This window comes from Salmo salar, chromosome ssa14 (assembly GCF_905237065.1).
Source record: "Salmo salar chromosome ssa14, Ssal_v3.1, whole genome shotgun sequence".
Lineage (NCBI taxonomy): Eukaryota > Metazoa > Chordata > Actinopteri > Salmoniformes > Salmonidae > Salmo > Salmo salar.
In genome coordinates, this window is record NC_059455.1 from 66872025 (window position 1) to 66886736 (window position 14712).

Below are 14712 nucleotides of genomic sequence, written 5' to 3' on the forward strand. Positions count from 1 at the left end.
AGCCTCAGAGCAGTGGGCAGCTGGGAGGAGGTGCTCTTATTCTCCATGGACTTTACAGTGTCCCAGAACTTTTTTGAGTTTGTGCTACAGGTTGCACATTTCTGTTTGAAAAAGCTAGCCTTAGCTTTCCTAACTGCCTGTGTATATTGGTTCCTAACTTCCCTGAAAAGTTACATATCACGGGGGCTATTCGATGCTAATGCAGTACGCCACAGGATGTTTTTGTGCTGGTCAAGGGCAGTCAGGTCTGGAGTGAACCAAGGGCTATATCTGTTCCTGGTTCAATTTTTCTTTGAATGGGGCATGATTATTTAAGATGGTGAGGAAGGCACTTTTAAAGAATAACCAGGCATCCTCTACTGACAGGATGAGGTCAATATCCTTCCAGGATACCCGGACCAGGTCGATTAGAAAGGCCTGCTCGCTGAAGTGTTTTAGGGAGCGTTTGACAGTGATGAGGGGTGGTCGTTTGTCCGCAGACTCATTACGGATGCAGGCAATGAGGCAGTGATCGCTGAGATCTTGGTTGAAGACAGCAGAGGTGTATTTGGAGGGTAAATTGGTTAGGATGATATCTATGAGGGTGCCTGTGTTTACGGATTTGGGGTTGTACCTGGTAGATTCATCGATAATTTGTGTGAGATTGAGGGCATCTGTTTAGATTGTAGGATGGCCGGGGTGTTAAGCATGTCCCAGTTTAGGTCACGTAGCAGCACGAGCTCTGAAGATAGATGGGGGGGCAATCAATTCACATATGGTGTCCAGGGCACAGCTGGGGGCTGAGGGTGGTCTATAGCAAGTGGCAACGGTGAGAAACTTGTTTGTGGAAAAGTGGATTTTTAAAAGTAGAAGCTCAAATTGTTTGGGTACAGACCTTGATAGTAAGACAGAACTCTGCAGGCTATCTCTGCAGTAGATAGCAACCCCGCCCCCTTTGGCAGTTGGAAAATGTTATAGTTAGGGATGGAAATGTCTGGGTTTTTGGTGGTATTCCTAAGCCAGGATTCAGACACGGCTAGGACATCTGGGTTGGCAGAGTGTGGTAAAGCAGTGAATAAAACAAACTTAGGGAGGAGGCTTCTAATGTTAACATGCATGAAACCAAGGCTATTACGGTTACAGAAGTCAACAAATGAGAGCACCTGGGGAATAGGAGTGGAGCTAGGCACTGCAGGGCCTGGATTAACCTCTACATCACCAGAGGAACAGAGGAGGAGTAGGATGAGGGTATGGCTAAAGGCTATAAGAACTGGTCATCTAGTACGTTCGGAACAGAGAGTAAAAGGAGCAGGTTTCTGGGCGCGATAGAATAGATTCAAGGCATAATGTACAGAACAGACAAAGGTATGGTAGGTTGTGAATACAGTGGAGGTAAACCTAAACATTGAGTGATGATGAGAGAGATATTGTCTCTAGAAACATAATTTAAACCAGGTGATGTCACCGCATGTGTGGGAGGTGGAACTAAAGGGTTAGCTAAGGCATATTGAGCAGGGCTAGAGGCTCTACAGTGAAATAAGACAATAATCACTAACCAGAACAGCAATGGACAAGGCATATTGACATTAGGGAGATGCATGCGTAGCCGAGTGATCATAGGGGTCCAGTGAGTAGTTAAGCTGGCTTGAGACACGGCGATTCAGACAGCTAGCGGTCCGGGGCTAGCAAGCTAGCAGAAGGGCCTTAGAGGGACGTCGCGACGTTAGAAGTCTGTTGTAGCCTCCTCGTGCGGAGCCTCCTCGTGCGGTTACGTCAGTAGACCAGTCGTGATGGATTAGTATGGTTCCGTGTAGTAAAGGGGCAAGTTTAATTTGCAAAATAGGTATAGTGGCCCAAGAAATTGGCTGATGGATGTCTTCAGCTAACAGTCCAATATGCTCTAGACAGCTAGCGGGCTGCGTCGGTACTCCAGTAGCATGTGCTCCAGTAGCATGTGCTTTTGATCCTACATACTTAGGGGAATGTCAAGATTCATGTTGTGTGTGTGTGTGTGTGTGTGTGTGTGTGTGTGTGTGTGTGTGTGTGTGTGTGTGTGTGTGTGTGTGTGTGTGTGTGTGTGTGTGTGTGTGTGTGTGTGTGTGTGTGTGTGTGAAAGATGTATGGTGGCAGAGAGTCAGCACCTTAGAGATGTCACAGACCCAAGGCTGACAGGACTGGAATGTAAATAGGGAAGATGGAAGGAGAAGACTGATAAAAAAAAACACCTGAGGGGGGAGAGAGACAGAGATAGAAAGAGAGAGAGAGAGAAGGAGAGAAAGACAGAAATTAAGAATGAAAGATAGAAAGAAAGAGACAGAAAGAAATAGAGTACCCTATGAATTACTATATTTAGCATTTAAAAAGAAAGTATTCATAGCCGAGGGAAGTAGGGGTGCTGAGGGTGCTGCAGCACCCCTGAAAAATCGGAATAAAAAAAATACATGTACAAAATAAAATAAATAAAACACTTAAACATTTTTTTGTGGCACAAAAGTAGGCCTAGTCCTGTATTAGTGGACCGATATAACCGTCTGTCGCGCTGGCACATTATTAGTATACCAGTAATTATAGGAAGGAGGAATGAGAAACAAACGCACACACTTCTCAGAATTTAATTGGATTCATTGCATCTTGGAGAAGACAAATAACAAATGACAAAATGTGTAAAAAAAATTAAATCAAGGTCCTGTACATTTTCCCTGTTCAAAATGCCTGTCCTTGTCTTTTCAAAATTATTCGTCTTCTACACACAAGGTTATATCGTCCAGGTCCCTCTTGAAAAATAGTTTTTATCTCAATGTGACTAACCTGGATAAATAAAGGTAATATTTTTTTTTTACAATATTGTGCAATGAAATGCTTTGTCTTTCCCAAAAATAATCAAAATAAAAGATGCCAACTTTATCCATTTTTTTAATTTTCATTGTTCCAAGTGCCCATCCATATTTGTCTGTACTTTCGTCTTTAACCCTAACCGTATTTACCTTGATATATATTCTTATATAATTGCAGTGCCTTCAGAAAGTATTCATACCCCTTGACTTATTCCACATTTAGTTGTGTTACAGCCTGAAATCAAAATGGATTAAATAGATTATTTCTCTCTCCCCCATCTACAAAAATACTCCATAATGTTTCTAGAAATGTTTGCACATTTATTGAAAATGAAATACAGAAATAACTCATTTACATAAGTAAATGTCAATACTTTGTAGAAGCACCTTTGGCAGTGATTACAGCTGTGAGTATTTCTGGGTAAGTCTCTAAGAGCTTTCCACACCTGGACTGTGCAACATTTGCCCATTATTGTTTTCAACATTCTTCAAGCTCTGTCAAATTGGTTGTTGGTCATTGTTAGACAACCATTTTCAGGTATTGCCATAGATTTTCAAGCAGATTTAGGTCAAAACTATAACTCGGCCACCCAGGAACATTCACTGTCTTCTTGGTTAGCAACTCCAGTGTAGATTTGGCCTTCTATTTTAGGTTATTGTCCTGATGAAAGGTGAATTAATCTCCTAGTATCTGGTAAAAGCAGACTGAAGCAGGTTTTCCTATAGGGTTTTGCCTGTGCTTAGCTCCATTTCGTTTCTTTTTATCCTGAAAAACTCACCTGTCGTTAACAATTACAAGCATACCCATAACATGATGCAACCACCACTATGCTTGAAAATATGGAGAGTGGTACTCAGTAATGTGTTGGATTGGATTTGCCCGGAACATAACACTTTGTATTTAGGACAAAAAGTTAATAGCTTTGCCACATTTTTGGCAGTTATACTTTAGTGTCTTGTTGCAAACAAGCTTCCTTCTTTTCACCTCGTCAATTAGGTTAGTATTGTGGAGTAACTACACGGTTGTATGTTGTTGAACCGAACCATCCTCAGTGTTCTCCTATCGCAGCTATTAAACTCTGTAACTATACTGCTCAAAAAAATAAAGGGAACACTTAAACAACACATCCTAGATCTGAATGAAAGAAATAATCTTATTAAATACTTTTTTCTTTACATAGTTGAATGTGCTGACAACAAAATCACACAAAAAATAATCAATGGAAATCCAATTTATCAACCCATGGAGGTCTGGATTTGGAGTCACACTCAAAATTAAAGTGGAAAACCACACTACAGGCTGATCCAACTTTGATGTAATGTCCTTAAAACAAGTCAAAATGAGGCTCAGTAGTGTGTGTGGCCTCCACGTGCCTGTATGACCTCCCTACAACGCCTGGGCATGCTCCTGATGAGGTGGCGGATGGTCTCCTGAGGGATCTCCTCCCAGACCTGGACTAAAGCATCCGCCAACTCCTGGACAGTCTGTGGTGCAACGTGGCGTTGGTGGATGGAGCGAGACATGATGTCCCAGATGTGCTCAATTGGATTCAGGTCTGGGGAACGGGCGGACCAGTCCATAGCATCAATGCCTTCCTCTTGCAGGAACTGATGACACACTCCAGCCACATGAGGTCTAGCATTGTCTTGTATTAGGAGGAACCCAGGGCCAACCGCACCAGCATATGGTCTCACAAGGGGTCTGAGGATCTCATCTCGGTACCTAATGGCAGTCGGGCTACCTCTGGCGAGCACATGGAGGGCTGTGCGGCCCCCCAAAGAAATGCCACCCCACACCATGACTGACCCACCGCCAAACCGGTCATGCTGGAGGATGTTGCAGGCAGCAGAACGTTCTCCACGGCGTCTCCAGACTCTGTCACATCTGTCACGTGCTCAGTGTGAACCTGCTTTCATCTGTGAAGAGCACAGGGCGCAAGTGGCGAATTTGCCAATCTTGGTGTTCTCTGGCAAATGCCAAACGTCCTGCACGGTGTTGGGCTGTAAGCACAACCCCCACCTGTGGACGTTGGGCCCTCATATCACCCTCATGGAGTCTGTTTCTGACCGTTTGAGCAGACACATGCACATTTGTGGCCTGCTGGAGGTCATTTTGCATGGCTCTGGCAGTGCTCCTCCTGCACCTCCTTGCGCAAAGGCGGAGGTAGCGGTCCTGCTGCTGGGTTGTTGCCCTCCTACGGCCTCCTCCACGTCTCCTGATGTACTGGCCTGTCTCCTGGTAGCACCTCCATGCTCTGGACACTACGCTGACAGACACAGGAAACCTTGCCACAGCTTGCATTGATGTGCCATCCTGGATGAGCTGCACTACCTGAGCCACTTGTGTGGGTTGTAGACTCCGTCTCATGCTACCACTAGAGTGAAAGCACCAGCCAGGAAGCATAGGAACTGAGAAGTGGTCTGTGTTCCACCTGCAGAACCACTCCTTTATTGGGGGTGTCTTGCTAATTGCCTATAATTTCCACCTGTTGTCTATTCCATTTGCACAACAGCATGTGAAATGTATTGTCAATCAGTGTTGCTTCCTAAGTGGACAGTTTGATTTCACAGAAGTGTGATTGACTTGAAGTTACATTGTGTTGTTTAAGTGTTCCCTTTATTTTTTTGAGCAGTGTATTTTAAAGTCACCACTGGCCTCATGGTGAAATCCCTGAGCGGTTTCCTTCCTCTCCGGCAACTGAGTTAGGAAGGACGCTTGTATCTTTTAGTGACAGTGTTTTGATACACCATCTAAAGTGTAATTAATAACTTCACAATGCACAATTCACGTGTGCTTTTTTTTCTTCTTTACCTATCTACCAATAGGTGCCCTTCTTTGCGAGGCATTGGAAAACCTTCCTGGTCTTTGTGGTTGAATCTGTGTTTGAAATTCACTGCTCGACTGAGGGACCTTACAGATAATGGTGTGGGGTACAGAGATGAAGTAGTCATTCAAAAATTATGTTAAACACTATTATTGCACACAGAGTGAGTCCATACAACTTATTACGTGACTTGTTAAGAAAATGTTTACTCCTGAACTTATTTAGGCTAACTTATTGACTCTAGATATTTCAGATTTTCATTTTTAAATAATTGATAAACATTTTGAAAAACATAATTCCACTTTGGCATTATGGAGTACTGTGTGTAAGCCAGTGACAAAAAAAACATCTCAATTGAATACATTTTAAATTCAGGCTGCAATACAAGAAAATGTGGAAAAAGTCAAGGGGTGTAAATACTTTCTGAAGGTACTGTACATGCCTGTACTTGCCTGAAGAACACGCACAGACACACAAATATTTTTAGGAGACTTTAAAGTTTTGCATGGGTCCCCAGATCCTCAAAAAGTTATATAGCTGCACCCTCGAGAGCATCCTGACAGGTTGCATCACCGCCTTGTATGGCAACTGCTCGGCATCTGACCGTAAGGCGCTACAGAAGGTACTGCGTACGACCCAGTACATCACTGGGGCCAAGCTTCCTGACATCCAGGACCTATATACTAGGCGGTGTCAGAGGAAGGCCCAAAAAGTTGTCAAAGACTTCAGTCACCCAAGTCATAGACTGTTCTCTCTGCTACCGCACGGTAAGCAGTACCGGAGCGCAAAGTCTAGGACCAAAAGGCTCCTTAACAGCTTCTACCCCCAAGCCATAAGACTGCTGAACAATTCATCAAATGACCACCTGGACTTTGCATTTACCCCCCCCCTTTGTTTTTACACTGCTGCTACTCGCTGTTTATTATTTATGCATAGGCACTTTACAAATTACCTCAACTAACCTATACCTGCATATAGCCTCTTTATTGTTATGTAATTTTATTGTGTTACTTTTTGATGTAATTTTTTTTACATTAGTTTATTTGGTAAATATTTTCTTAACTCTATTTCTTAAACTGCATTGTTGGTTAAGGGCTTGTAAGTAAGCATTTCATGGTAAGGTCTACACCTGTTGTATTCGTCGCATGTGACAAATAACATTTAATTTGATTTGACACACACACACACACACACACACACACACACACACACACACACACACACACACACACACACACACACACACACACCTTTGGGGCTGAGGGTGTCCCCCTCGATGTGGAAGACCCCTCGGAGCAGGGCCAGCTCCTGCAGGATGATGCCGAAGCTGTAGATGTCCCCTTTCTGAGTGCCACATGCTGGGGGACACTCTGCCCTCAGCAGCTCTGGAGCTGCCCACAATTTTCCTGTAAAGGGGGATTGGAGAGAAAGAAAGAGGGAGGTAGAGGGGGAAAGAGGGAGAGAGAAGAGGTGGATACAGTTTCCTTCTTTTTTTTTATTGAATCTTTGTTTTAACAGGGAAGACATCTTGAGACCTTGGTCTCTTTTTCAAATCCGCCTTGTATAACACAACTTAAATGCACAAAATATATATTTACACATTTAACGCGACATAAGAATAAAAGGCTGTATTATGAGTTTTCTTTAGCCAAAGATGTACTTAGAGAGAAAGAGTGAGAGAGAGTTTTAATACCCACCTTTTCAATCAGCAACTAATCAAGACTTTTTCAGCCAGGTGATTTGACTTTTGCGCCACATCAATGACATGTATTTCAATGGAGCCAGCAAGGGCTTTCTCTCAGGAAGGGACATTGTTACAGAACATTTAGAAAGAAATCTGTTGTGTAAAACAAACCAATTTTATCAGAAAATGGGCATGCTTTGTTTTTGAATAACAAAAACAATGGCAGGGATTGAGCCACTAAATCACTTGGTTTGAGTTATTTAGAGTGTGTGTATGTGTGTGTGTGTGTGTGTTTTCTCATGGGTTTTGAATCTGTGTGTCTTTGTCTACATGTGTTTCTGCAGCTCAGGTAACTCACGGGCATAGTAGGCGTGTGTGTCCTCCATATTGGACTTCTCGCGGAAGCTGGCCAGCCCATAGTCAGTGATCTTCAGAACGAAGCGACTGTCCACCACACAGTTAGAGGACTTCAGGTTACCATGGGAGACGATGACGCTGTTGTGAAGGAAGGCCATCCCCTAGAATCAAAGATGGTGTGATTCGCAAGGTACGCAACCAGTGGACAACCCTGTGTAAAATGTTTCCCGCACAGTTCCATGCAGAGGGGCGGGAACTGTCAAACATGCTTTTAGCCAACGAAATTGCATTTGTTGAACAATCTACAATATGCATTGCAAGTCAATAACCAACAATTCTGTACCCTCCCATTAACTTCCATTGAAGATAGGCATAGCTTCCTTTGCAGAGTACGGAGGTAGTCTTCTCACGAATGCCCCTCATGTACATTGAGGGGCATTAAATCGAGGCTAACTCAAGTAAAAGGCGTGAGCTCTTCATTCATCATTCTAACCAGGACACCAGGAGGTGTCAGACACCATCCGTCTACCCTTCATTATAAGCATCGCACATGCCTGGCCACATGCATCTACAAAGCCTGGACAATCCCAACTCCTGCTGCGGGCAATACACATGACGGGTTGGTTGGATCTGGTGTAATCCCAAACATCTTGTTGAAAATATATAATACAAATCTGCGTAAGAGCATGAAATAAAGAGAGAGGTAACATGCTTGGCATAACTATTTGCATTGACAATAAAAAAAACCTGAAGAAGTATGATAGAATAAATATTATTTGAATATTTTCTACCTCTCCCCTAGCACAAAGTTAGCCCCCCATACTGTGAAAATAACATTAAGTATCTGATTACTGATTTTGGGCTTTCAGTACATACAGTACATATATGCTCGTGACCCCGTTGGTTGAGAATCCTGGACCAATCCCTACTTAATCACACACCTCCTCTCTTTCCTCCTATAATGGCTTATATCTTTGTTTAACATCTCTGAATGGAGGATGACGGATGGAGAAACACCTTGACAATGTCGTTGATGAGAGAGTATCTGAACATCCAGTCCAGGGTGATGGTCTCGCTCTCCATAAGATCCTGCACAACACATCAACATAAACATGACAATTTACACACACACAAACACAAATATTCAGAACATAGCAAATCAGCCAGACATGAAAGTCACCCAGAGGTTAATAATCCCAGTCCACAATACTAACATCAGAATATGCATGACGTCACATTCCTTTTACACAGGCTGTCGGTATTCAACACATGTAGCCTAGAGGGTAAACCAACCATCTCAAGACCCAAGGGTTGTAATTGTAGGCTAGATGGTTCATGACTTATTCATTGTGAGAATGTGTGATGTGGGAGATAAGAGACCAATAGGGGTTTAAGCTCACAACGCTAAGGTCCTAAGGTTAAAGAATAGAATGGAGTAATATAGAATGGAACAAGTAGATCCTGTAGGCTGTGTGAAGTACCTGCAGGCTGCCCCGGGGGCAGTACTCTGTGATGATACAGATGTTGGGAGGATCGATACAGGCTCCGATAAAGCGAGTCAGGTGCTCGTTTTGAACATCACGCATCTGGAGGAAAGAAGATCAACATCAATACCGACATACTAGCAACTGCATACACAATCACCAACATACAAAAGCATTTACACCTGAGAAAATGATACACCTTAGAACATAATGAGTAGATGAAATACTAGAAAGGACATTGTTGCTCTGGCAACATGTTTACAAGCCTACTGAATAGAACCCTCACATGTTTGAGCTCAAAGAGCACCATCCTGGTGAGCTCGATGCGCTTCTTGTTAGTGACGTACTTAATGGCCGCAATGTTTCCCTGGAAAGGAGGACACATTAATTAACACAATATTTCACCATGATTTTACTATCTGTGTCCGTCAGTAATATGGGGTGATGTAAAATGAGTGTAATTCACTTGTAATTCCGACTCCAAGGATGTAAACTGTGCAAATGCCCAGGTGAAGCCTATCGGAATCCCGGTACGAACACTTATCACTCGCAAATAGTCCCAATTTAAACAAAGTGAAACTTATAAAGTCTTTATATAGCATTCATAAAGGCCTCATAAGCACTACATAACTGCTTCACAAATAATCTGTAAGCGTATGTCATACACTATAAATGGTTAATAAAGGGTGACATAATTATTCCTACTGTAGAGCGAATTTCCAAATGTGACATAACACACTATGTATGTTTATACACCGTTTATAGCAGGGGTTCTCAAAGTGGGTTCCAGGTACTGCAGGGGGGTCCGCGGACAGATATTTATTTTGTGAATATTACTAACATCAACAGATTCAACAAATTTTGGCAAAGGGATCCGTGGAATACGTTTAGAGGGTGTACTACAATATAATGTAATATTATTCATCTACAATATATGTTGTTAACCCAAGGCAACATGGGCCTGGTAGGGTCACAGGGTTATTGGTATCCACAGTTCTCAACCAATTATCAAGGTTTTAACTCAATACTTCTTGTATTTCCCAAAAATGGTTTTTAAAACATAAATGCACTGTAATTTAAGCTTCAAAACTATAACGTTTTCTCTCTGCCTCATGGCAAAATACGTGGAATTGCAGGATATTAGCTATAAATATCCTTTAAAGCTGAATCAACAAAAACAATCTCTCTGCCCCATGACAAAATGTGTCAAATTGCAGGATATTAAATTAGCTTGAAAACTGAAACATTTTCTCTCAGATTCTTAGAGGCGGGATTTAAATGTCATCCCCAGGGCCCGAGACTTGGTTCGTCCGGCCCTGCACTGCCAGAGTCATAATCATACTCCTTTTATGATATTTTTATTTATTTATTTACCTTTATTTAACTAGGCAAGTCAGTTAAGAACAAATTGTTATTTTCAATTGACGGCCTAGGAACAGTGGGTTCAGGGGCAGAACGACCGATTTGTACCTTGTCAGCTCGGGGATTCGAACTTGCAACCTTTCGGTTACTAGCCAAACGCTCTAACCACTAGGCTACCTGCCGCCTATCTCACTCCAGTTGTGTTCTGAATATGAGGGGTCCCTGATGAATTTGCTATCATAAAAGGGGTCCCCAACCCCCGCAAAAGTTTGAGACACCCTGATTTATAGAGTGTCATACCCTTATAGATGATTTGTTAAGCATTTATGTAGTGCTTATGAAGCCTTTATGTATTCAACTAATGTAGGTATCACTACACAAATCCTTAATAAAGCAAACATCATAAGCATTGTCAGTCTATTACAACAATCCCTGTGTAAAAGGACAGACCTTGTAGTAGCCAGTCTTGGCGTAGATCTGAAAGTTTCCGTCCATGGTCAGGAGGGAGCCATAGTTGGAGCCTCTCTGTGGACCATATAGAGGGAATGATAACAGTGTGGTTTTCAACACAGTGTGTTTCCCTGTGTACGTGTGTAGGTGTACTGTATTTCAAGCCTCTATATACTGTATGTGTGTGTTTCTCCGTGCAGTACCAGAGACAGGGTGAGTCTGCTGCTATATACTGTATGTGTGTGTTTCTCCGTGCAGTACCAGAGACAGGGTGAGTCTGCTGCTATATACTGTATGTGTGTGTTTCTCCGTGCAGTACCAGAGACAGGGTGAGTCTGCTGCTATATACTGTATGTGTGTGTTTCTCCGTGCAGTACCAGAGACAGGGTGAGTCTGCTGCTATATACTGTATGTGTGTGTTTCTCCGTGCAGTACCAGAGACAGGGTGAGTCTGCTGCTATATACTGTATGTGTGTGTTTCTCCGTGCAGTACCAGAGACAGGGTGAGTCTGCTGCTATATACTGTATGTGTGTGTTTCTCCGTGCAGTACCAGAGACAGGGTGAGTCTGCTGCTATATACTGTATGTGTGTGTTTCTCCGTGCAGTACCAGAGACAGGGTGAGTCTGCTGCTATATACTGTATGTGTGTGTTTCTCCGTGCAGTACCAGAGACAGGGTGAGTCTGCTGCTATATACTGTATGTGTGTGTTTCTCCGTGCAGTACCAGAGACAGGGTGAGTCTGCTGCTATATACTGTATGTGTGTGTTTCTCCGTGCAGTACCAGAGACAGGGTGAGTCTGCTGCTATATACTGTATGTGTGTGTTTCTCCGTGCAGTACCAGAGACAGGGTGAGTCTGCTGCTATATACTGTATGTGTGTGTTTCTCCGTGCAGTACCAGAGACAGGGTGAGTCTGCTGCTATATACTGTATGTGTGTGTTTCTCCGTGCAGTACCAGAGACAGGGTGAGTCTGCTGCTATATACTGTATGTGTGTGTTTCTCCGTGCAGTACCAGAGACAGGGTGAGTCTGCTGCTATATACTGTATGTGTGTGTTTCTCCGTGCAGTACCAGAGACAGGGTGAGTCTGCTGCTATATACTGTATGTGTGTGTTTCTCCGTGCAGTACCAGAGACAGGGTGAGTCTGCTGCAGGCCCTGCGCATCACTTTCTCCAGGTCGCTCATCTGCACGTCCTCCCACTGCACCCGCCAGAGCTGAGCAGCCAACTCATTCTCCAACTTCAGTTTCCTGAGGGAGAGGGTGCAGGGGGGGGGGTGAGAGAGGGACAAACAGAGAGATAAGGTAGAAGGTGAGAGAAAGGGAGACAAAGGGTGATGGAAAGAGGAGGCTTGAGAGAGGTTCAGAGATAGCGAGAGAGAGAGAGAGAGAGAAGGAGAAATAGGTAGAAGGATAGAGTAGAGAAAGGAGGTGAGGATGGTGGAAGACAAAATTGTGTGAGGGCGACGGAGAAAGACAAATCAATAAAGAGAAAGAGGGAGAGAGAATGAGAATCCAGAATAAAGGACAGAGAGCTTAAGGAGAGGGATGGATGTGTTTCAGCGTGACTGTACACTGTGTAGGACTGAACCTCTACCCACACAGGCCATCAACACTCCAAAATCAGAACCTCTATCACCCACCACAAACTGTATTCACACACACATTTCTCAGAAACAAATGCAACCTAACTATAGCACTGGGGATGGGATTAATTCATTGAGTTTGGATAGAGATTAATATCTGTGATTTGAGCTCCATTATAGTGGGTGACCTGATTGGAGTGTCAATCAGGTCAATCGAGTCATCATTCACCAACAGTGCTGTCTGTGTGAAGTTGTTTCGACGTGTACGTTGATATCCCAGGCGGCTGGTGGCACCTTAATTGAGGAGGACAGGCTCATAGTAATGGCTGGAACGGAATCTGTGGAATGGTATCAAACACGTCACACACATGGTTTCCATGTGATCCATACCATTCCATTCACTCCATTCCAGACATTATTATGAGCCATCCTCCCCTCAGCAGCCTCCTGTGCTTGATCTAACATTCTTTACTGTAAAGGAACATTATGTAAGAAGAGGTCAAAAAGTCACTATTCATGTGTAGTAATAACACATTTTTCTTTTTTTTTTTTTTATCTATGAACATACAAACACATCATACAGTAGCTTCCATTTACTTTAAGCAATACATTTACAGATACACTTCACATAGATTTAGTAATCCATAGATTAAGTCATTCATATAGTAAGCACTTATCTTACAAGAATTTGAAAATAAACATTTATAAATGTATTCGCCTATGGCTATGTGCTATTCAAATGTACTACACATTGCTGTATTTTATAACGTGAACAAAAAAAGTGAAAAAAGGGTCTGTGTAATTTTACAGCACGTGTAAAGGGATTCTTTGGGATTTTGGCAATGAGGCCCTTTATCTACTTCCCCAGAATCAGATTAACTTGTGGATAAAATGTGTATGCCTCTGTGTCCAGTAAGAAGGAAGTTACTTTCATGAGCCAATGCTAACTAGCATTAGCACAATGACTGGAAGTCTATGGTTATCTGCTAGAGTGCTAGTAAACACCCATAGCACACTAGCAGATACCCATAGAGTTCCAGTTATTGCGCTAATGCTAGTTAGCAATTGTGCTAGCGCTAGAAACATAAAAATGGTATCCACAAGTTCACCTGACTCTGGGGAAGTAGATAAGGGCCTCATTGCCAAAATTCGGAAGTATCCCTTTAATAAAATGTGAAATATCGGAATTATCAGACAAAAGTAAAGATTGAGGATAGCTTATATCAAACACAAACTGACTTCAGCATAATTATTGGCTAGAATATGTAACTGAACTTGAACTGTTTCACTTTTCACCTATCAAAGTTAACATAAATCTCTAGAAAATGTAAAAACACATTGCTTTTTTATATTTGATATGAGACATAATATACTTCGACCTTAGGCCTGATATTCCTCCAGAGAAAACAATTATTTAGAAAGTAAGGTATACTTTCACCTGGACTTGCACTCAATGTTAAACAATGTTATCACAAGACATGACAAGCTATAAAGCAAGTGACCTTTTCAGCTGCAAGACTGATGGAGCTGGAAACAGGCCAGAGAGAAGGATCAAAGGGCAAACACAGGGCTGGAGGTAAATATATAAAAACACTTTTCAATGGAAAACGAAAAAATGAATGTTTTTTATTAAACAGGTCCAGGTAGTCCCTCACTGTTTCTGTCTGTTTATTTCTGTGTGGTGCCTAATGAACATGACCCTGGTGGTGAGTCATCACTGAAGAGGAGACAGAAACACTTTTATTCGTTCCTTCTTGGCCTGGCAGTGATCTCCCTGTAATGTGTAAAGAAAGAGTAAGGAAAAAGAGGGCAGAGGAAGAAAGATAGTGAAAAGAGGAGAGTCATAGGGTGAAGAGGACAAGAGAGAGATAGACAGAGTAACAATGTGGGTAAGAAAGTTAAACAGGGAGGCAAAAACATACCATGATTGTAGAGATTAAAGGTAGAAAAACAAACAGAAGAGAAAGAGATAGGGGGGGATAAAATAGAGAAAAGGAAAGATGTGCAGAGTATGGGAAGAGAGTGAACAGAATGGCGAGAACGATAGATGGTTGGAGGAGGGGTCAGGAGTGGAGGCATCAGAACCCATAACCATCGACCAGTGTCTTGCTCAGGGAAGGGGTAGACTGTACGGTAAAAAAAAGGGGCAC

At 42.7% G+C, this 14712-nt stretch overlaps 1 protein-coding gene across 1 annotated transcript in view; it reads right to left on the minus strand.

Annotated features, from left to right (window-relative positions):
* LOC106569878 (atrial natriuretic peptide receptor 1) overlaps nucleotides 1-14712 on the minus strand; it is a 119721-nt gene that overhangs the window by 10147 nt on the left and 94862 nt on the right. The window contains exons 10-16 of the mRNA XM_014141587.2: nucleotides 12107-12227; nucleotides 10976-11050; nucleotides 9450-9530; nucleotides 9161-9265; nucleotides 8697-8768; nucleotides 7681-7840; nucleotides 6889-7044 (exon numbers count right to left, since the gene is read on the minus strand). Of these exons, the coding sequence (XP_013997062.1) occupies nucleotides 6889-7044; nucleotides 7681-7840; nucleotides 8697-8768; nucleotides 9161-9265; nucleotides 9450-9530; nucleotides 10976-11050; nucleotides 12107-12227 (770 nt within the window). The remainder of the gene's footprint in view (nucleotides 1-6888; nucleotides 7045-7680; nucleotides 7841-8696; nucleotides 8769-9160; nucleotides 9266-9449; nucleotides 9531-10975; nucleotides 11051-12106; nucleotides 12228-14712) is intronic.